The sequence below is a fragment of the Ictidomys tridecemlineatus genome, chromosome 1 (assembly GCF_052094955.1).
Source record: "Ictidomys tridecemlineatus isolate mIctTri1 chromosome 1, mIctTri1.hap1, whole genome shotgun sequence".
Taxonomy (NCBI): Eukaryota; Metazoa; Chordata; class Mammalia; order Rodentia; family Sciuridae; genus Ictidomys; species Ictidomys tridecemlineatus.
Genome location: NC_135477.1, coordinates 58,922,998 through 58,946,751, shown reverse-complemented (window position 1 = coordinate 58,946,751; position 23,754 = coordinate 58,922,998). Strand labels below are relative to the sequence as shown.

Sequence of the window (23,754 nt, the reverse complement as noted above, 5' to 3'; positions counted from 1 at the left end):
ATAAAGCCTGAATTCTTTTAATTGTACAAAATCAAAACATTCCTAACAAATGAAACATTTATACATCAATCAAACACACAGGAAGAAAATGATATATTCAATATGTATCTAACGCACTGTTTAACAGGTTGAAGCCCTCCAAGGTGTTAATACGTGGATTATAGTGTATTGGGGTATATTTAAACTGTATTTTAAATACAGTTTGAAAACTGTATGGCTAACAATAGATGCTTTAAAAAAAACTAATATCAAGTCAAATCTCGGTAGACCCTCCAAACACAGCTTGCAAACTATTGCTTTGAGAGATGTACAGTACAATGAAACTTGGGCTCTTAATTACATAGTCCTGAGTTTAAATTCTATCACCTCTACTAAATAGCTCTGTAATACTGGGTAAATAATTAACTTCTTCAAGCCTCAGTGACTACATCTGTTGCAAGGTTTAAGAAAGATAATGCACAAAAAGCAGTTAGCCAGAATGCTAGTTATGATAATGACAGTGATAAGCTTTATTCAATTGTCATCTTTTCTCCCAGGCCTATCCTGAGTATCCTATTTAAAACTACAACATGCCCAGCTAGAGTCGTCCAACCCCTAGATCTCTTAAGTTCTTTTTCCACAGCACTTACCACTTTCTAAACACATGATTAACCATCAGCAGAGGATATGATTTCCAGTTTAAAAACTCACATAGAATAATATCAGGTGCTTTGTAGATCTTAACTTCCCAGACTTGCCTAGACAAAATGTCTTTCAAAAATAATAATTAGTAAGTTCTTAGATCCTAAATAGAATTTAGTCTTATGAACTCACTAAAATGGAATTTCTGGGAGCACAGAGTGTTTGTCTTTTTTTTTTTTTTTTTTGACCATGTGCATAGGACAGTGCCTGACACTATATATGATCGTCCATAAAATTTTGTTGGATGTCTTGGTCCATATCATCAGCAATTCTAGCTAAGCTTAAGGTGTGAAAATTTCTTTTCATTATATTTTTATCCTAATACTCATAATAATATTTAAATACTAATTACTGGAGGTGGAGTTAGAAGCCAAGCCTTAATAAGGAGTTTATCTCTTCCTGTATGACCACAGCTCAAGCCGGTTCATTGATACCTCTCATTAAGTAAAAAGTTCCAGTAGAAAGAAAAGTGACAGCTCCCTTATCAAAGAGAGGAGTTAATGTTGGTCCCAGCAATACATCCAGAGCCAGAGAAGAATAGGTAGACTTATTCCAACAGTTTATACATACACAAGAAAAATGGGACCTTTCTTGTCCAATGAAGAGTGGGTTTCAAAGGATGCAACAGGAATAAGAAACATACTGCCCCACTGGAATAAGCTGTCCTTGGACCCTGAACCTATAATCATCACTGAGTTCTACCATTTATAGAGTCTCAGCAGCATGATCAAGGATGGCCAGGCACTCAGGGGGCTTCCCAGCAAGAAGACCCTGACAGGTCCTTCAAACTTCTGCATTTAAACATATCTCTGCTTCCTAATTCAATTACTAAACTGTAATCAAATTGAATCAGTCAGCTTTCTATCTATGGTCATGGTGACAATTATTTCAAGAGAGTCTAATGATTGAAAGAAAAAAATAGTATCATATCAGCATGCTTAGAAGATGTAGATCAAAAAGAAGGCATTGTCATAGCAACCCCCTTACTAATTACCAGGGTAATTCCAGAGTAAAGCAGAACCTATAGAATACTGTGACCCAATCTCATAGAGCAAATTCCTAATGACAAGAGTGTGATCCAATGTTGTGGTGTTTTGATTAAGCCTATCAGACACCATTTTCTCTCTTTAAAGTCTGGACATTAGGCAGGCATGTAATTCTGTAATCCCAGCTACTCAAGAGGCTAAAGCAAGTTCAAGTCAAGCCTGGACAACACAGAGAGACTACCAACCCCAACCCACCCCTATTTTTTTAACTAAAACTTTTAAAAAATCTGAACATCAGTTCTGTTCTATGATTTATTATTTTTTTTTTCATTTCTTTTCCCCAATTTTTGACTTTCGTTTTTTCTGTGTAAACATTCTAAGTTTATTTGCTCTAATGTGAGGAAATCTTCAAAGAACTTTCTAAGAAGATCCACCCATATTAAATGAAAATAAAGCTATTTTTCATTCCTTAAATTAACTGATCAAAAATCTCACTCAATAGCATTTTCTCTACTACTGTGTACTGAAGCTTTGCCTGTATCCTAAGGGTCATGAGCAGAGGTGGGGGGAGATCATAATGGGCATCATGGAACAGGACCATCATCAAAATAACAAGTCAGAAACCAAACATTAACCACCAATAGGTGATTATCTCTAGTCTGACAAATATCACATATAACCTCATGTTCTTTGCAGACCTAGCCTCCCAGCACACATAGACAGACATCTCTCCAAAAATTATTATAAAACAAAATACAATAAGGTATAAGTCTTGTGATAGCTGATTGCAATCTTCTGAAAGCTGAACAATGACATAATACATTTCTGTAGTGTAATGCTTAACCCAGCTTTGAGACACATGAATACACATTTCACTTGAAAAGGATTCAGATGTGGTTTTTAGTGATGATGAAAAATATTATTTAAAATCTGTCACCTATTATACTAAAATTGAGAATAATCACAGCTACAAAAATATTTTCTATTGGTTAATGAATTGTTTCCTCATCATGCTTGCCTATTTACTGAAGTCTTACCAAAGCATTTTAGCATTTAGAGGTGGAAGAAATCATAGCAATAGCTTCTGGCCCTAGAAGGTGAAATAGAGCTGTCTCTAAGCTGAGATCTAAGAAGGTACCAGAAAAAGACTTCCTGTTTCCAAGTTATAAACCCTACAATGGGCAACCCTCTATTAAATCTTCATTCATTTGAGTGGCAAAAGAAGTTGCTGTCTTCAAAAGTTTTCTAGGAAAATACAAATATACCCTGGTAGGTGCTAAGCCATACCATGTCATACTTTAGTTATTACTGAGTATCTGGGTCAATCATTGGCCCATGAAATGCTAAATGAGTTTGAAATTATTGTGAATGCCCTGGAGATGGGGGAAGCACAAGAAAAAAAGATTGAAAAGGGAGCTAGAAAGGCACAAGATATAAATTCCATCCACCCACTCAGGCTCTAGAGTGAGCAAAGAACTAAAGTAATGTGACGTAGGGAGGCAGAGTGAGTGGGCTTTGGAATCATGAGAACCAGTCCATACCTGCACCTGCCTGCCACATACTTAGCCAGGAGACATTAGGTCAGTTACCCAGCCCTCTGGGCCTCCGTGTCTTCATCTACAAAATAAAAATAATACTGTCTACCTCATAAAGTGATTTTGATGATTAAGTGAGACAATGTAAGTTATTTCACTTTCCTGGAATCATAAACATGCATATGCAACAGAAATGTTTAATAACAGTAATACTGTGTATTTGCCAAAGTGTCTGTCTGAGGCAATGAATGCTTTGGGAAATTATAATGTAATAGAATTTGCAGAGATGAAGTTTCCTTTGAGATTATCTGGTGGTTTTCAAACTTTTTAAAGCTCAAAATCTTTCCTTCTAACAAACTGTACATGAAAGCTATTATGTAAAATAGATAAAATAGGAATTGCTGTACTTAAAAGCTGGATGGGGGTAAGAGGTACTGCTGAAAAGGGGGCAACACATGCATGGTGGAGGTACTGCCAGAACCGCCCAGGTGAGAGCTCCCCAAAAATGTGTTCACAGAGAAATGGAGCTCCTGCCTTTAATTAAGTGGCACCCAATCACTTTTAGACAGTTTTAGAATAAGAAAAAAAATCAATGAAATGGTTTGATCATGCATATTTCACAAGTTTAAAGTGTAGGATGAATTTGGATTTCCATAAAATAAATTTATGGCTAGCTCAAATCATCCATTTAAAGGTTCTGTTTGTACTTTAGAAATTTGGGTCAGTCTGCCTTGGCTAACATTCTGGAAACAGGATACAGGTTTTTTTTTTTTTTTCTCAGCTGAAACATTTTCACATGAGACGTATGTCTTTGCTTAGGTTTGTTAACTTGTTTTTTGCATTAAATTACCAGTTCACAGGTATGGATTAATGACATAAAAATGGTTCACTGAAGCCTAAAAGGTGTGATGAAACTACTAACACAAACACTGCAATAATGAACAATTTGTAAATGAAAATAATTAACAGGACTTGTGTGAAATATAGATCATACTAAATTTAGTTGGGATTACAACTAAATCTGTGAATAATAAGCATTCTCCCATACTGCTGCCCCTGCCAAGTGTGGTCCTTAGGCTTCCAGTGAATTCTGCAACCTCACATGATGTTGTAACCTGTATCCTTCAGGGAGTGAATTGAGAGAATAAGTGCTTTGACCTCACTTCTCCACCCTCCAAGTTCTCATCCCCTGGTGAGATTTTACTGGAAAAGGTGAAAGCTTCAAGGGTAGGATGAGCAAGAAGAAAAGGTGAGGCGCTCTTCCTTCCACTGTTCCCATCATCCATGGAGAGGCCAATCAGGGCTCAGGTAATCTGGGTTTTATTTTTTGTTGTTGTTTTTGTTTTGGTTGTTTTGGGTTTTTTTTTAATTTGTTTTATTTTGTTTTGTTTTGGTGCCATTTTACAGAGAAAGTTTGTAAAAATGGCTTATCAATAGAGGAACTACATATTCTTCGTGACATTAGAAAGTTAGGATTTAGGGAAACAGCAATCTCTACAAGTTGTCTGAGGAAGCCTGCCACCCAGGACATAGATGGAACAAGCCCCTTAGTACTTCCAGTCTCCCTGTCTGCCATCATTTCTGAGCTTAGGTACAGCCTCTCCAGCTGGGAAATGGGGGGAGGGGTGTGGGCAGGGAACACATTGGGGTTTAACCCTACCCAGATAATTGTTTGGAAATCCACAATGAAAATAAGAGCTAATTGTTGGGAAATCCCAACAAATCCCAATTGTCTGTTCAATTACAGACAATACTGTATGTGGTAGGCAATAACAATGGCATTGAACAAGTCAGACCTAACCTTCCTTGTTAAAAGTTTTAGAGTTAATGTTTGCTAATAAGATCTTACCTTGCTATGATTTACACAGATGAAGGCACTTGATTGAAATGAGAAGACTAAATTTGAGGATTAGGTAAAGGTTATGAAAACTTTAAATGTATTTCAAAATTAGTTAACTATTATAATACTTTCTTTGCTAAAATTAAATATGTAACAAAAAGCAAAGACAATTATTTACAAATTAAATTGCTTTGTATCTATTTTTTTTCTTTCTACAAAAAAAGTTACTGTGTTTCAAGCTAGATACAATGTTCTATCTAAATTTCATCTCCAAATTTTGTGTTTTTCACTACCATTTAAAGGACAAATCGAGCTGGACATGATGGCACCTGCCTATAGTCCCAGTGACTCTAATTTCCAGCTGAAGCAGGAGGATCCAAAGTCCAATACCAGCCTGGACAATTTAGCAAGACCTGTCTTAAAATAAAACATAAGAAAAGCTGAGGGCATAGCTCAGTGGTAGAGTGCCTCTGGGTTCAATCCCTAGTACCAATAAACAAATAAACAAACAAACAAATAAAGAAATTGGAATTTTTCTAGTTGATTCTCCTAAGATTGTCTTTGGGGTTACTCAATAGACTGAAGATTTCAGGAGTCACGATATTTGAACTACTCATATGTCACCCATCTCATTAGTGACATTATATCATTTATTGTTGAAGCACCTAATTAATACTTAAAGTGAGCCAGTGACAGAAAAACTGTGAAGAGTGGAGTAGAATGTTTACCCAGTAGATTACTCTACTGTAATCTTGTTGTCAATACTACTGGCCATACATTGCCAGTAGTATTGACAACAAGAAATATCCATCAGAAAATATATGCCCCTTTCCTATATGTTTCTCTGGTATTTAAAGGTATACTGTTTTTTGGGTCTGGGGGGGTATACTGGGGACTGAGCTCAGGGGTACTCAACCTCTGACCCACATCCCCAGCCTATTTTTGTATTTTATTTAGAGACAGGGTTTCACTGAGTTACTTAGCACCTCACTTTTGCCAAGGCTGGCTTTGAACTCGCTATCCTCCTGACAGCCTGCCGAGCTGCTGAGATTACAGGCATGTGCCACAGAGCCCAACTTGAAAATATACTTTATTTTAAAAATCTATCCAGTATTCAAATTGGTAAGATGATGAAAATATTCTTCTTCTTCTTCAAAAAAAAAAACCTACTTCCATTTATTAAATGTGCTACTTACACATATTATAAGTGGGCAGATCAGAGTTCTTTCAGTAGAAGAGGAGTCAATCTGATTTATTAAATAATAATTTTAGCACCCTCCCATCTCTACACATACACATTTTACTGATAGGGTAAGTCAGAAGTCTTAAAAAAAAAAACAACTGTAAACTACAAGGTTTCTTCTGTTTCTCTTCGATTCCTACAACAATAAACTAAGATAATCTGGAATTTTCCAAGCTTTGGTTAGAAGTCTTTCGCTTCAGAAGAGACCTGAGAAAAAAGACTTAACTGACCTTTACAGATAGGGAAGCATAGCACCTACTGAGATTTGTCTTCTTGTTGGCACCTCTCTACAAAAGAAGTGGGAGGCTAAAATCAGCTTCAACTTGTGCAAATTAAAAGTAACCTTCAGGCTAATGGGTTTTCAACACCATTCCTTACTGAGAAAAAAAAATAAAAATCTACCCCATAAAATTAAATTACCTCCTCAAAATGACTTCTCTAATAAATCACAACATTAAATATGTTAAAATAAAATTATAGTTCCTTCCAAACAATCCCTTGCTTCCTGAGGTAACACCCTCCCTGTTACTGTTAGAAGTAATTCTATCTGTAATGGAATACTTCATTCAGTTCTGAAGTCCAGTACCAAAAAAGACCACCAAAAACCTAAAAACTGTCAGTGAAATGGAAAAACAACTAAAAGTCAAAAAAATAAATCAGATATTTGAGGAAAGAAAAGAACTATCTATAGTTAGGAGAAATTCAATCTTTTAGCTCTTTAGCAAACACTAAATTTAAAGAACATAAAGCATTCTAATCTTGTGGAAAGTGACCAGCTACTTTCAGTTTCTTTGGAGTACAGATCAAAAAGAAACAACAAAACAAGTAGGCCTGGTAATGAGTTTGTAAAGTGGTGGCTCTCTATTAATCCTAGCAATCACTAAAAATTGTCTATATAGTTCACTATATATAGTTCACTAACTGAAGAAGTTCTAATGTAGTCCTTTTTAAACAGCATTGAAACTTGGAAACACGTTGTTGAGTCAATACTTTGTACTGAGAACTGGATTAGTTCCTTTAGGAGGGAAAATATGGAAACAAAAAAAAAAAAAAAAGAGGAACAGTACAACCCCCTTGAAGAGATGGGCATACACATAGCTAGAAGCAACTAATGAGCACAAAATGCACAAATGATGTGCATAATTTGAACTGGGAGATCATTTGGAGGAAAGTCACAGTCAGGAGATTATATAAAGCTAACAGGTTAAATTTTGTTTGAAAAACCATGGATGGGCTAATTTTAGAATACCTGAAAAAACAGTATTCTGGAAACTGTATACAGGATGAACTGAATCAGGAGAAGCATCATGCTAATACTAAAACTAACACAGACCACTAGTAGGTGCTAGGACTATCTAAACATTTACATATGAAGTCACTCATTAAATCTTGACCTTAATGTTCTGAGTCCAAGAGTGTTACTATCTTGTTCTACAGACCAGGAACTGATCCACTTAAATAATGGCGCATTTTGAGAGTAAGCCTCCTACATAGCATCCTTCAGGAAAATAAATATAAGCAAAGTACATTTCATTTTCAAAGCAAGTGTTGATTATCCAGAGAAGAGGATACTCAAATTTCCATGCAATATATCATATTATTTTTAAGAATTTTTATTACAGAAATTTTCCAATATTTATAAAAATAGAAAGAGTAGTATACTGAATCCCTCAATACACCCCTGTATCCTGTTGTACCCAGGCTTGATTTATCTGCTATACAACCCCTAATTTCATATACCTAACCTTCATTATTGGATTTAGTGATGATTAAACCATATGAAGTATTACTACTAAACACTGAGGGAGGAGTATAGGAAATAAGGAGAGGTAGAGCACATGAATGTCTCTCTAAAAAATGAAGACTTTGATTTTTTTTTCCTAAACATGACCACAATACTATCATCACACTGCAAATCACACACTCACTCACTCACACACACACAATGCTTATTAAGATAAAATATCAAGGAATGATCCAACTTTCAATAATTTATCTCACTTTATTGATCCAAGTTTTAACAATTTATCTCACTTTACTATTTATTGAGAACTTGCAACGCGCCAGCATTCGGTGCCATCCCATAGAGCAGTTTATTGAAAATGCTGTTATTTAAATTGCTTTTTCCTCCCGCCTTTCACTCCAACTGAAAGGACAAGTCTGTGGGCACCGGTGACTCAGAGCCTCCGCAGCAGGCTCCAGCCGTGGCCCACGGGGCGGAGGCTGGGCCTGAGCCGCTTTCCGCTTGGTTCGCTCGGGCCCCGGGACGCTGGCCCCACCCCGGTTGCCTAGGCGACCAGGGCCGTTGCTATCCCGCGACAACATGGAGACTTCCTCGGGGACGACCCCTGTGGGAAGCGCGCCCGAGGCGGAGGTACGCGGCCCCTTCCCCGTCCCAGTCCGGGTCCCAGATGGTCCGAGCGCCTGACCCCGCCACGGGTCAGCGGCCAAGGCCCCGGCCCGCCCGGGAAGGTTCTCCAGGCCCGGCTCCCGCAGGTGCGCCGCCCAGCACGACCGCGGGGCCCGAGCCCGCCCGGGCGGCGCCCGCTGCGTCCCGGAACCCCGCCGCCGCTGGCCGCCCCCAGCTGGCCCTAGTGCACCGCGCGAGGTGCCCGTGATTATAAATTGTATTCATTCTTGCTTTGGACGGTTCCATGCCCGAAAGACCTTACATCCACTGACTTCTAGCTCTTTATTTTTTTTTTAAATTTAAAAATTAAAAACTGATTTCAGATTTTTAAATGGGCCAGTCCCTTTAAATATTTCTCTAATGATCACAGCTGTGATTGTTTGAAAGGTGTCGCTGAATAATAACTGCTTATTGGTAGTGGATTGAGTAATTGTAGAAGGCCAGGCCTTGGTGCTTCTGTTATTATTTTGCCATTTCTCTGAAAAAAAAAAAATACAAGATAGGAGACAGGACAAAGAATAGCAGTTAGAAAATCCATCTTCCAGCCATGTCTTTGTTGCTCATTATTAACATGTCTTTTGGAAATCATTTGACCTTTGTGGACCCCAGTAGCCTCCTTGTGTAACATAAAGGTTTTTTATCTTTAGACCCCCTCAACATCCACACACAGCAAAGATTTTTAGGTAACTTTACTCATTTAGGCTTAATACCCTGAGACATTTGACTAAGAACAGTGCCATGCCAGATATAACCAAAAAATGTTTTATTCTCCACACGCTGAGTTTTATTCTTCAGCTTTTTTCAAACCTCTTAGGTGAATAATAATGTATTAATTAACATCACTTTGCCTTATTAGTCTAAAAAACATTCTTTGTGCAGAAGATAAGTATTAGCTGTAATTTTATAAATGACGAAATGCAGAGAACCAATAATTTTGCTCCTTGCTCCCAGACATGTAACTGTTCCCACTCTGGATCCCTCCAATACTATATGCAGACCGCTAAGGCATGCAGACTCTCCTATGAGCCTTTTGAAATAAAATTAGCATACATTAAATGCACTTTTAATGTGATAAACTGGTTTCTCAGTCAGTTACTCCCTTGTGATCTCTAATGTAAGTAATAGAATTTCAAAAGTAGCATAGAAAATTTCCCAATTAAATTGTGTTATTTAAACATATAGAAAAACTTATGAAAATGCACAATTGCCAGTGTAAGCATACTTATACAAGTAAATAATACCCTTTTATTAGTAGATTGATAATTTTGCTGTCTGTTGAATCTGTACTATAGTACACATACACACACAATCTGTGCCATATGTAAAAATGTACACATATATTAAATAATACTTATATATATATCTACTTCAGATAGATATATAGATATCTACTTTATATATATATAATATACATATATGATTACACATATGTGACGTAATGAAGTGTCATACTCTAGGGAAAAAAACTCCATTTTTTATAATGGATGAATCAGATGAATGAACTGGTTATAGACCCTAGATGATTATCTACCATCTTAGGATTCTCAGCTTGCCCATCTGTAACTTTGTGGAGGAGCAGATATTCCTCATGATATGCAATTTAGGATATGCTCAGTCTTTTGGTTATTAACAAACTGGGGACATCAAGTTGTAACTTGGACTCACTTAGTGGGCTCATTTACTAAGATGACACATTAATACACTGGGTGGTGAAAAGTCCATTTTCCATTCTAATGAAAGCAGAGTTCTTATCGTTCACAGGGGAGACAGTTGCTCCATACAGCTGTGTCATTCATTACAGTGACAAGTTCTGCCTGCTGCCCATTTGTGCTTACTTCGGTTTCAGAGGTTAGATGGAAAAGATGGCAAGGCTCTCTTGTAGTCTATTCCCAAGAATGCAGCTTTTTAGCTGAATACTGAAAGGTTCTTCTTAGATCAGATTCTTTGCAGAGTTGATCCCCCGGGAGCTAGTCCCTGATGGTGTCATTTCTAATAAATTCTTTATCTTAATTGACTGGCTTAGCCAGTAGAACATCTAGTCAGCAGAGCCAAGATGTAGTGAAATATGTCTTTTCTTGCCAAATCTATCAGAAATAAAGCATAAACTTCCAATAGTTTGAGGTTTCCCATTTATTGGTAGTAGCTAACACCTGGAATAAAAGTAACCAATTATCCTAACCACATAGTAGACACACAATAAATTATTAAAATCATGGGTAGTCTGAAATATGCAGGAGAGGTAGTTATCATAGACTAAAACCTACTCTGAGATACTGTGAATAAATGGACATGAGACACAGATCCAGGGAAACTATTTCTGTGACATTGCATAAGCTCTATTTGCCAAATTTCTGAATTCAATATTCTAGGTTCTTTATTTGTGTTGGAGAAAATGCCTCCCTTTAAAATTTAAATCTAAACTTTTGGCATTTAATGTAGGGACACATAAAAACAGAGAAAAATGGGGAAAATCTGAAAATAAGCATTTGCTACATGTTGACATATATAAGTGAAAGGAGTTTATAAATGCAAACTTAGACTTCAGAAATCAGTCTTCTATCCATAGTTTGTTCATAAACTGGCTTTCTTAATATCTTCAAAAATAGTATTTGCAAAATAGAATCATTTAAGTGGTAAACATAAAAGGAATATGCTTCAACTCACATGAAAGATCTAAAAGAAGATGTAGATGATTGTTTCTCAATTGCTTCTTCTGAATAATGTCTCTTAAAATGTTAGCACATCTTCAAATCAGTGACATAAACTCAGTGCATGAGCGCGCGGGGGCGGGGTGGTGGTGGTGGTGGTGGTGGTGGTGGTGGTGGTATTTGTGTATGTATTTTTGTACCCAGTATTGAACGCAAGAATCTTTAGCCCCTAAGCCACTTTATCATCCCTTTTTTTAATTTTTAATTTTGAGACTAAGCCTCACTAAGCTGTTTTGAGCCTTGAAAAGTTGCTGAGGCTGGTTTTGAACTTGTGATCCTTCTGCCTCATCACCCCAAATCTCTGGGATTACAGGCATGTATCACCGTGCCTGGCTGGAACAACCATATAATCTTGAGAAGAAAGATAATGTCAGTTATCTGAAAGAATGTCCAGTGGAGTCTATAGATGATTCTTTCTATGTTAGAGGTTCCCTACAAATGTTAGAATACAGACCCTACCCGGCCCCTGAAGGTTAGAGAAAAACCATGAGCTCAACTTGGGCAGCACAATGAGGTTTCTAGAATTTTAACATCATTCAAATTTATTGAAATTTAATGAAATTATGAGTAATTCAATGTGAGTAAAAATATTGTCACATAGTAAAAATCAATCTGTGTACACTATGGGACACTATGTACTTAAAAAATCTTACTGAGTGATAATATTTATCAGTATTTGGGGCTTCTGGCAAATACTGGCCTTAAGCATGGAAATACTGACAAATGTTTGGGGTTGTCTTTTTTCTTGCCATTGTTCTTTGGGTTTACTGTCTTGTTTATAAAGCTCTGCTCTTACTTTGCCTCCGTCCTTCTCTAAGGTGGCCCTATATAATCCTCAAATGTTTTCTAATATTTAAAGTTTTATTTTATTAAAATTAATTATTTAACAAATCTAGAGTTAATTTTGATAGGTGTGTTTTGTATTTGAAATGAGGATCTAATTTGAATCTAATCATGTCCATTGAGAATAGACTTATTGTCACTATCACATTACATATAATACATGAGTAAGTATATGAATGGACAAACTACTTAGGGGACAAGAATAAAGGATCCAAATTTTATTTTATATAGAATTCTCTCTTCTGTTGCATTGAACTAGTTTGTCCATTCTTGTATCAATATCATATCAATTTTATATTCAGCCTTACTCAATAATTTGGAAAGGTCATCCTCACTGTTGTTTCCAAATGTATGTATTCTCCCATAGGAACTCAAAATTTTATCTGGTAAAGTTCTAGAATCCCATTGAGATTGTTGGTGCATCACATTTATAACATGGGTGGTGTTTCATGTTTTGAATTAGAGGTTTTCAATACATTTATTTTATCAATTCTTATCTTTAACTTTTGATAAAGTTTTAGAATTTCTCTATATAGGCCTTATACCTTTCTAATTATAATCAAATATAATTTAATGAAGTTTTCTTTTTTCCATTTCCAATTAGTTCCTCATGTAGAAAAAAGCAATTGACTTTTATATATTTGTTATATATAACAATTTTACCAAATTTATTATTAACTCAAACACTATTAATACAATGTCAGCTTACTTAGGAATGTAATCATATAATCCTCAATGAAGATTTTTTAATTTAATTTTCTCATTTCTAAAACTTAAGGTACATATTTAGTTTTTTTACGGTAATTTTTAGATCCTCTATAGTATCTAGAATTACAATAATGTCGCTAGCCATAGTCCTTTTTTGTAATAGAAATACATATTTTATTACTATTAATATTATTTTCTATAAAGTATTTTCAAATCAGCTCATATGATAATAGCCACAGTGCTTTTTCGGCTCATGGTTTTTAATAGGAATGACTGCATTTCATCATTCAATATGATGTTTATTGTTCATTTTGGTAAAAAGTCTCTTTCATATTTAGCTATTTTTCCCTATTTGCTGAGTCTTGCTGCTGAGTATACAAAGTACATTTTCACATTTATTCATATAATCATAAAATTTATATCATTTAATTTGACATAAAATTACATTCAAGGTATTAATAATGATCCATCTTTTATTTCTGAATTTAATCTTCTTTGGTCATAATAATAGCTTATTAGTATTTAATACATAGCTGGATTCAATTTTCCAATATATATTTTAATTGTAAATTTTGCCTCTGAATGTATTAGTGATTCTGGTTTATGATTTCTCTTTTTGTTAGTTCAGGGTTTATGTGTTGCTTATGCTTGCTTCTTAAAAATGAACTCTCTAAAGTCTAAAATTATCAGAGTAATAGAATTTATTTGTCTTATATTATAATTTAGTATTATATTTTAGAAATTCAAGTATAGTACTATCTGGCATAGTGACTATATAAAAACATGAGTTTACTTTGTAGTTGTCAGGTCCAGTTTTCTCCTTTACCCCAATTTTTTTTTTTAGTTGTAAATGGACACACAATACCCCATTTTCTTTATTTATTTTTATGTGGTATTGAGGATGGAACCCAGAGCCTCACACATGAGAGGCAAGCCACAACCTCAGTCTAACCCCAGTCAATTTTGATAACTTAAAATTTTCTAGAAAAATCATCCATTTCCTTGGAATTTTTATATGTATTTCAACTGAATGTACTATATATTTATTTTCTTTCTTTCATATTTAATTACATGTGACAAAGATTTGTCTCTTTTATTCACATTTCAAGAAGCTAGTTCTTTCATTTATTTATTTTCTTTTAAAAAACTATTTGATCCTTACCTTCACAGCAAGATAATGATGGCAAGGTGAGCACAAAGTTTAAGGAGATGTCCAAATCTCAGTAATTCAGACAAATCATGTTTTGATGCACTACTTTCAAAAACAAAATTAATACAAAAATCTTGATGGATTAAATTTAAAAATAGAGATAGGATCATTATACTGTTTTGTTTTAGTTTTTTGCCTCAGGCTCTAATATGGCACAATACCACACTACTCCTTAGTTCATTTATTTTAGACTTTAAAAAACAATGCTTTTCAAAATCTGGCAGTTGTAGATGGCCTATGTTCTATGTGACTAGGAATCTCCTCTATAGTAATAAGGTAAAATCTGTTATCATTCTTTAATTACATTTGTTAAGAATTTTTTCTATATAAAATACCACCATTGTTGGATACAAACATGCCTCTGAAAGCTTACATTATAAAAAGAAGATATATATATATATATATATACACACACACACACACACACACACATATATACATACATACATATATATGTATGTACACACACTTACACACACACACACACACACACACACACACACACACACACCAATGTGGAATAGTTTGGTGACATTAAAGGAAAAAGAAATGAGAGAGAGAATTATCTAGTAAATAATGCCAGGCTTAAAATTTTATTGCTCTTGGAATAGCTGCTAAAATCCACCAGGTGGTGGAATAAAATGAGGTAACAGTGCAATTTAGCTTACATATTTTCCTAGCCGGAGATGTAATTTTACAGAGAAAGCCACAATTACATATCCACATTTTTAGTCTATTTATGAATTTTCTGTTAGGTCTTTAATTCTTACAAATCAGAATATATGTGTTGAAAGATCAAAGATTTTTAGCCACCTAATATTCTTTCTAGTGAGAGGCAGTATAATAAACAAACAAAAAAGAGGCCTAGTTTAAATAGGTCCAAGAATACAATTTAATAGAAAAGGAAAAAACCCAAAGGCAAACTCTACTAAAAGACAATTATTTTAAGCCTGAAAGTTTTAGTAAAAAATGTAGCACTAATATTAGGCATTTTAGCTGGAATTATTATTGTCCAGAAGGTTAAGATGATGATTGTATTCTCTTTCATATAGCTCTTGGGTGGCCTACTTTTCTCCTATCCAGAGATTTTTTTGAATCAAATAAATTGATCTGAATCTTTGTGTAATTCACTTTTCTTGTATATCTTTATTCATTATTAATAATGACAGCAATCTTGTATTTATTAAAACATATAAAAATGATTTTAAATAAGGATCTGAATTTAGATTCAAATGACTTGCTTCAAGACATAAAATGAATCAGTAGTCAAGCCATCATGAGATCCTCTAAATCCTGTCCTTCATCACACTCTGCCACCTAACACTGTCATCCTGTGATGAAGAGAAATTCTGTTGGCAACCTGTGTTGACATACAAGGATTTGCAGAATTCTAAAAGAAGTAAAAAATTGGGTGTCTTTGAGCAATTTATAATTGAATGAGATTGACAGGAATAAGTATATTTTACTTCTAATAAAATTAATATTATAAAAACATTTAAACAAATATATAGACATATATTAGGAACCAGAACAGTATCCTATATAAAATGTAGTGATTTGTTTTAATTTACAAGTATCTGAGTGCCCAATAGGGGTAAAGTGCTTTATTTAACACTAAACTATTTTTTCATGTTCAGTGTGGTGGTGCATGCCTATAATATTAGCAGTAAGGCTGAAGCAGGAAATTGCAAGTTCAAGTCTAGCCTTAGCAACTAAGCAAGACTCTTTCTCAAAATAAAAATGGCTAGGAATGCTCAGTGATAAAGAATCCCAGAGTTCAATCCCCAATACCAAAACTAACATAAAATATTTTTTCTTAATGTGTTTGTAATTTCATCATATGACCTTGTTTAAGTTTTTAATTTGCTCACACTTAGATTATAAAAAGATGGCTAATAATTTTACATGTTTTATTTCTAAATTAATTTTTAAAATAAAAATACAATGATAACCTAATGTTAAATTACAAACACTAAACCAATAATCATTATTAATAAGCCTAACTGAGAGTTTTCTATTATTGGAAAGTAATAAAAGAAACATTTGGGATGTGATCTGGTCAATTGTAGCAAAGCATTTCCTTGGCTGCCCTTATTTTACTGGAGCACATTCACATGGAAGGTCCAATAACTATTTGGTGAATTTAAAAACATTTGGTGTGTTTCTTCCCATATCTTGCAATCCGTGATGCTGTGTAGCCCCTGTCTCCCATCTATTTCATGGCCTCCTCTTCCATCTCCCATTCACAGCTCTTCTCTTCCTGCTCTGGATTTAGACAGTCTCACTCATTCTCACTCTTGAAGTTGACTCCTAAAACATCTTGAAGCTTGATCTTTCTGAACCCACATTTCTAATTAAATCTAAATATTTCTACCTTGCTATGCATACTCTCCTTAATTGAAATTAAACTTAACATTTTGTCTTTTAAATACCAGTCTTATCTTCTAACATGCTTATTTTTACAGGTGTAACGAGGGTGCTAGGTGGAGATGTACAGGCTGAACTCTGAACAGAAGCACTTGGCTGAAATGTTGTTGAGGGCTGAAAGTATATTCACATGTGATGTCCTCTTGCACAGGACCACACCAGCTTTGAGAAAGACCTTTTTTCACCTCTTTTCCCCAAAAGGATAGCTTTGTCTCATTCACACCAAGGCGGCACCTAAGTTGTTGAAAGTCCCCAAATCACCACCATTTTCTCCAAGTCACATATTTCAGAAATTCAGAATGTCCATTTGTTCTTCCCTCTTTCAGTCTTCCATGATATAATATGGGGCATTCACTCCTTTATATTCATCTATACTGCCAATGAAGCCCAATGCTTCATCCCCAAACTGTTTTAGTGACCCCTCTTCATTGAACTCTTCCTCTGTGTTTTATTTATTTATTTATTTATTTTTTTGCTACTGCTTTTCCTTTACCATTCCTTAAGGCACAATTTTATCTTGTCATTTCACTGCTTGAAAACCATATGGGTTCCCTATTGCCTGTATTGTTAAGAAAAAAAACTTGTCAGGTGTCATTCTTCAACCAGCCTGGGTCTAAAATATTTATGATCCCTTGCACAATATCTTGCACTTTGTAAACACTTACTAAATATTTGTTGACTCATTCAATTTAAGATTGCCCATAATATGTTCCCAATGCTCACTGCCCACCTCAATCCACCTCATCTCCTACATACCCTAGGTACCACTGTGAACTGCTTGCTTAAGTACCCATCCTTAACTGTTCTGTCCACATAACCTTGGTGTTGCTGATTCATTTACCTTGAGCATCGTCCCACTGTGGTGCAACAGTTTATTCCTAGACCTCCTCACTGTGGACTTTGTTTATCATTCCCTGTCCTCATCCCTTTTGTTAGACTGTCTGTTCCATTTATTAAAGCTCACTTATCACATTGTTTTCTTGTTTTAATCAGCCTTGGTTTGTTCCTTGTAAACTTTTTGAGGTTAGCAAGTCTTTCTTACTCACCTTTGCTTCCTCTTGAGCCCAAGTTCAAGGAGGAAGATGAAGGTATTCAGTAAATATTTGTTGAGTCCCAACTCATTACTAAGTTTTACATGTGCAAGAAATAGATTGACTAGTTACTTGACTTGAGGAGAGAGATATCATCACATAAGAATGGAAAAGCAAACAGATTATCTAAGAGACCATTGTTTTAATTTTTTTTTCTTACAGCAACTAGGCCACAGGAAGAACAAATTTTGTTATTATTAGGTTTGCTGTGTAATCCATGAGATTGAAATAACTCATTTCATTTTTTTTGATAGAAAGATACTGAATTGCAAGAGCATGAAAAGATTTTGTCTTCCGATTTTCTTTCAATGGACCAAATCACTGATTTGCTAAAAGAAAATGTAGATGGAATTCAAGAGTAAGTACTTCAATATTACAGTCAAATATAGAATGGTTTTAGTTCTTCATATGTAAATGTCTATGTTATAAAGTTTCTTCAAAATATTTGTTATATTGTGCACTGAAATATATTTAGACTCTAGAACACATAATTTTTTAAATAACTACCTGACTTTTGCATTGCCCAGCAGTCTTTTTTATGGGGAGAAATCCATTGAAAACCAATTTGTATATGCTAATCAAGAATAGGAATTTACTATTAAATGTAGCCTCTAGCATATGCCATCTTCCATTTCTTTTCTCTTTCTTCATAGAATGGTCAATATGCACAAGAACCTACAGGGTTGTGTTTTCTGTAATATTGTCGATACATTTTATTATTTTGAAAATCCTGAGTATTAGCCACTCACCTGTGATTATTATTTAAAAAATTGAAGCTATGCTATCTACTCTAATTGCATATACATTGCTTAAAAATGTAAATATAACTGAATTTATAGGCCATAATTCTAGCATATGTCCTTCTCACTATTTAGGCCATTTATTTCTGCAGTAGATCATTTATCTATATCAAACAAAATTTCATAAAATATGTTTTCAGTAATAATTCATTTAAAAAACTATCTTACTTTAAAATGAAAACTCATAAAATATGGAGGTGGCAATGATGTGATGTGCTGGATCACAGTGTCCTGGTGTCTAGCCTCTGATGCTAGTCCTCAGGACATAAGGTGTTGTGGTCCATATGGACAAACAGACAATGATTCTGTCAGTGGTTATAACTGGCAAATCACATAAATATTACAGAGTAGAGCAATTTTCTATTAAGAAGGAGACAGGAGAGATGTATTGGCTGGAAGAGAAATCTAAGAGAAGGTTCATGGAGAGCAGAGCCTTTTGCCATGATACTCTTCACCAGCCCACTCTCACAGACTGCTAGAAAGTGTGACCTGTGGTTCAGCCATGCTGCCTACTATCAGTGAATTAAAATTCACACAGATTTTCTTAAAGTATCTCATGATAATTTTATCATTTTTATAAAAATGAATGTTCACCATTGGAATTCAGATTCTTAGTGAGAAAATTGAAAAAAAAAAAAGGATTCATTGTGTTGATGCCACTAATTGTGTTTCCATGTAAAATATAATTTTCCATTTACAGGTAACCCCAAAAGCTGTTAAACAGTGCAGTGCAAAACAATATGTGTGTATTACTAGGAACAATAGTAAAATGTAAATAACAGATGTTTAATAGTTTAATATTTACTTTTATTACATATTAAGTAAAGCATGTCGTATTAAATACAATTATATTAAATAAAATGTATTGTTGCTTTTTAGAACTATTTCTCACCACATCACAAGTTGTGTTGTGTATGATACTTTATGTGACTACTTTTTTAAAATATTGACTCACAATTTTTTTAAATACCTAAATTCTGAAAATAGTTTTAATCTCTAGGTGGTGAGATCCAAGAAAAAGTAAATGATACCATAGTTAATGCAGAAATGAGCAATATAAAAACAGATGGGTTCAATAGCAGATTGATTTTTTTAGACTACCTCATCAATATAGAAATTACCTGAAGCAATCTCAAATTTCAGAACATGTTTGGGTAAATGACATCAGTTCTGTTACGAGTCACTTCTTTGTAATTTATTTTAGGGATCTTTATGTTATTTTTGTACAGGAATCCTGAAATATTTGCAATCAATCATTTATTTGAATTTAAAATAGCATTATTATAAGTGGGAATTTATATGATTTACATTTTGAACATTCTTTTCAAAATGACAGAAATATTATTTAGTTATCCTGTCACCAAGTGACAGAAGTATGCCAAAATCACACTGTATACAAAGCTACAAGACAATTTAATTTTTAAAAATTCAGTGTATTCACCTACCTTTTGAAATTAAGAATTGCCTCCATTAAAACAACAAATGAAACATTATCATTAAACTTATTTTTGGAATATACTTTAAAATGTTAAATGTCTGGGTATACATCTTTTGATCTCCTAGCTGCTATCAATCATAAATATTTTTAATGTAACCTTAATTTTATCTACATATCCACCTCAAATCCTTTTTTTAAAAATATGGGGACCAAATTAAAAATAACTTTATAAACACAGAAATAACAATGAGGCATTTTTAAAAATATTTTATTTAGTTGTACATGGACACAGTACCTTTATTTATTTATTTTTATATGGTGCTGAGGATCAGACCCAGTGCCTCACATGTGCTAGGCAAGCACTCTGCCACTGAGCTACAGTCTCAGTCCAAGGCATCTTTTAATAACATTTATGTAGCTGTGCCTCTATGAGCTATTTAGTTCTTCCTTAAGACTATGTCTTCATGTCATCATACTTTAGAAGTAAAATACACCCAATTTCAAGAACATGTAAGAATAGGTAATGATTTTACTGAAATACTTGGAAAGACAAAGTAGGTAGTAATCATCTCTCACTGTAGCAAAACTTCCTAAAACACTATTAAACATCATTATTTTAATTGACATTCTCTAGCACTACTTCTGTGTCCATCTCTCTCCTCTCCCTTGTTCCATCTCCCCTTGTATCCAGAAAAAGGTTTATGAATTTGCTAGTAAAATTCTCAGAAACTTTGCATTCAAACTTCAGCAGTATCTTGTTCCAAATGTTTCCTGGCATAATCTGCTTTGAAGTGAAATGACTGAATAAACAAGACAAATGATAAATACTTATTAGTCCTGTGGTTCAGGTTCCAGGGAAGATTCAAAGGGAAAGGAGTAGAGGGAGGTAAAAGAGATTTCACCAAAATAATTTATAAAAATAGTTGTCTTCAAACACGAACATTGAAAAATAAAAACAGAAGTCAAAGAACATATACAAACATCCAGACCAAATATTTTATTAACAAAACTTACCATGCAGATGATAGTTGAAGAGAAACTGAGAAGGAAAAGTAACTGCTAATAGCAGAAAATGTTAGGCAAAAACTGATGGTTAGAAAGGACATCAGTTACACACACACACACACACACACACACACATACACACACAAAAGTGAATGAAGAATAAATGAGAAAATTTGTAAATAAGGAAATTTTAGAAATAAAGTAGGGAACTAAGTATAAAAAAACAAAACCAGTATAGAGTTTACTTTGTTGAAAATCAAGTCAATGATAATAATGAAACATTATTACTGAAAACATAAAAATGAAGATTAAAGCAATTAGAAGGTATTAGAATATACACCTGACATAATGAATCAGAAAATAATTTAAACTTCATAAATACTTCAATTTTAATATTTCAATAGAATAAAACTACTGTATTGCCTAATTTCTGGGTTAAAGTCACACAAAGAGGGAAAATAAGGTTAAAGAGGTTAAAGTCACACAAAGAATGGCCACAGACTTTTCCTTAATCATGTCAGGCAGCAGAAATCACTGAAATTGACTTTTCCTTAATCATATCAGGCAGCAGAAATCAGTGGAGTTGATGAGTCACCAGAATTGAAGGAGTCAAAAGAATGTGGTTCCAGAATAAAATGTATTGGCCTTCTTTATGATTTGTATATTGGGGGTCAGGTTTAGAAATTTGACCTTCTCAAATATCAGAAATATATTTTTCTATTAAAAGTTTGTAATATTTGCTATTTGCATCTTTAACCTATTTGGATTTTATTTTAATATATATGACAAAGGGATATTTTATTTTATAAAAGAATAGACAATTTTCCCAGCACCATTGAGTCCATACTTCCCCCATTAAATTGAAATACTACCTCTCTCATATACTAAGCTCCCATATATATTTACCCTTTTTAAAATTTTTGTTCAACAGAAGAAAAGGAATCATATCTTAGTTGTGAATTAATAAAATAATCTAAAGTGCCCACCACAAAAAAATAATTATAGAGAAATTTCATATACTGAATACCATTACATGGCATTGTAGGTAAAGAGTAAAATTACAATGATTGTTTAGAATAATCAGAATTCACTTTTGATTTTGAGGTTTACCCTGATACCACTGAATATGAAACATATCTACATAAGTTTTAATTTGTTCCCAAACTTGTTTACTCCTGTTGTATTTATTACTCTGATCACATAGTTTATGCTAATATTATGAATAATAAGCGCTTCCATTTTATAAGATGGCAGTGTAAAGCTGTCACACATATACTCTCCCTGCCTCACCCCCAAATCACATAAAAACCACAAGGAAATACCAGTTGTATCTATGTCAAAGCAAAGAGAATGCTGAAAGCCCAAACTACAAAATTTGAAGATGATTGCTACAATCATTATGAAACTACCAGAAGAGCAGGAGAAAATATAAGGAAGATACACATAACTGTAGATCTTAGAATGTGCTAAAAAATATATTTATCCTCCCCAAGGGATAAAACCCAAAGGTGCCATTCCAAGAGCCCTTATTTAGTAGCAGGACCAGAATGTAAGGCTTGGATTAGACATTTTCTGAGTCACAGGAAGTAGCCTGTTTATTTGATGGTAATGAGAACCTATTCAGGCTGTTTTCTTCTTTTCACCACTAATTAAAATGAAAAGTAAATATTAGAAAAATTGGCAAAAAGCTACTCAAACAGCAAAGGCATACTAGTTTATAACATGGAAAAGTTTCCACCCCTACTGTATTTCCAAAATATATTACTCCAAGGACAAAAATTAACTTCATTCAAAGACAAATAATGAACAAAGAATGTGCACACAAAAACAGATAACTCAGGCTGGGGTTGTGGCTCAGTGGTAGAGTATGTGCTTAGCAAGTACAAGGCATTGGGTTTGATCCTCAGCACCACATATAAATAAACAAACAAATAAAGGTATTGTGTCCAACTACAAAAAAGTATTTAAAACAAAAACAGGTAATACAAGGGAAAAAGAGGAAACTTATAGGAAAAAGAAATAAGAGCAGATAGGGCTGGGGTTGTGACTCAGAGGTAGAGCGCTCATCTAGCACATGCAAGGCCCTGGTTGGATCCTCAGCACCACATAAAAATAAGTAAATAAAATAAAGGTGTTGTATCCAACTACAACTAAAAATAAATATTAAAAAAAGAAATAGCAGATAAAGAAAACACACCAGAAAGATATAGGCATGAGTAGAAAAAAAGTTTGATCAAATATTTCATAATGAATTTGTAAAATTTATGAAGCAATCACAAGAGAATAAAACATATATAAATTCAAGGAATAGATAATGAGAAATTAAAGGCTAATAAAACATTTTTAAACTGTAGAAAAGGAAAAATATTACTGAATTTAAGGTGAAATTTATAGTAGCCCAGGGAAGAAATAACTGCTGATACATGCTAATGGACAGAGAAGACAGTAATGAAAAATATACAAAAATAGAAAAAAATATTTAAAAATAAAGTGAAAAATTGTAGCTATGAATAAAATTAATAAAACATACCTTACTAGAATTTTTTAAAAGGGAAAATACAAGAGAATATTTAACACTCTAGTTCCAGAACATTTTAAGAAACTTAATTGTGAATACAAGAAATACTGAATTTCAGAGGGGAAAATAATTACAGACATCAAAGACAGAAGAAGGAAGTAAAGGGGGAAGAATAGAATTAGAGAATAAAGAAGAAGAAAAGGTGACAAAATTACAGAGTTCTCTTTTGAATGTTGTTTGAACTTATGGATTGTTATATAACTGAATATTTTAGATTATGAGCATTACAGAATTTTCATTCAAGAAAAATA

At 34.0% G+C, this 23,754-nt stretch overlaps 1 protein-coding gene and 1 long non-coding RNA gene across 6 annotated transcripts in view; one reads left to right on the top strand and one right to left on the bottom strand.

Annotated features, from left to right (window-relative positions):
* LOC144375947 (uncharacterized) overlaps positions 1-23,754 on the bottom strand; it is a 257,494-nt gene that overhangs the window by 29,401 nt on the left and 204,339 nt on the right. The window lies entirely within an intron of this gene.
* Positions 8,467-23,754, top strand: part of Cabcoco1 (ciliary associated calcium binding coiled-coil 1) — a 102,800-nt gene continuing 87,512 nt past the window's right edge. For 2 of the 4 annotated variants that reach the window (XR_005727955.2, XM_078041545.1), the window contains exons 1-2: positions 8,467-8,659; positions 17,937-18,040. Coding sequence is in view for 3 of the 4 variants with exons in the window: in XM_078041545.1 (XP_077897671.1) it covers positions 8,609-8,659; positions 17,937-18,040 (155 nt within the window). In the remaining variant the exon portion in view is untranslated. The remainder of the gene's footprint in view (positions 8,660-17,936; positions 18,041-23,754) is intronic. The other 2 variants (XM_005334311.5, XM_040272404.2) reach the window with 2 other exon arrangements.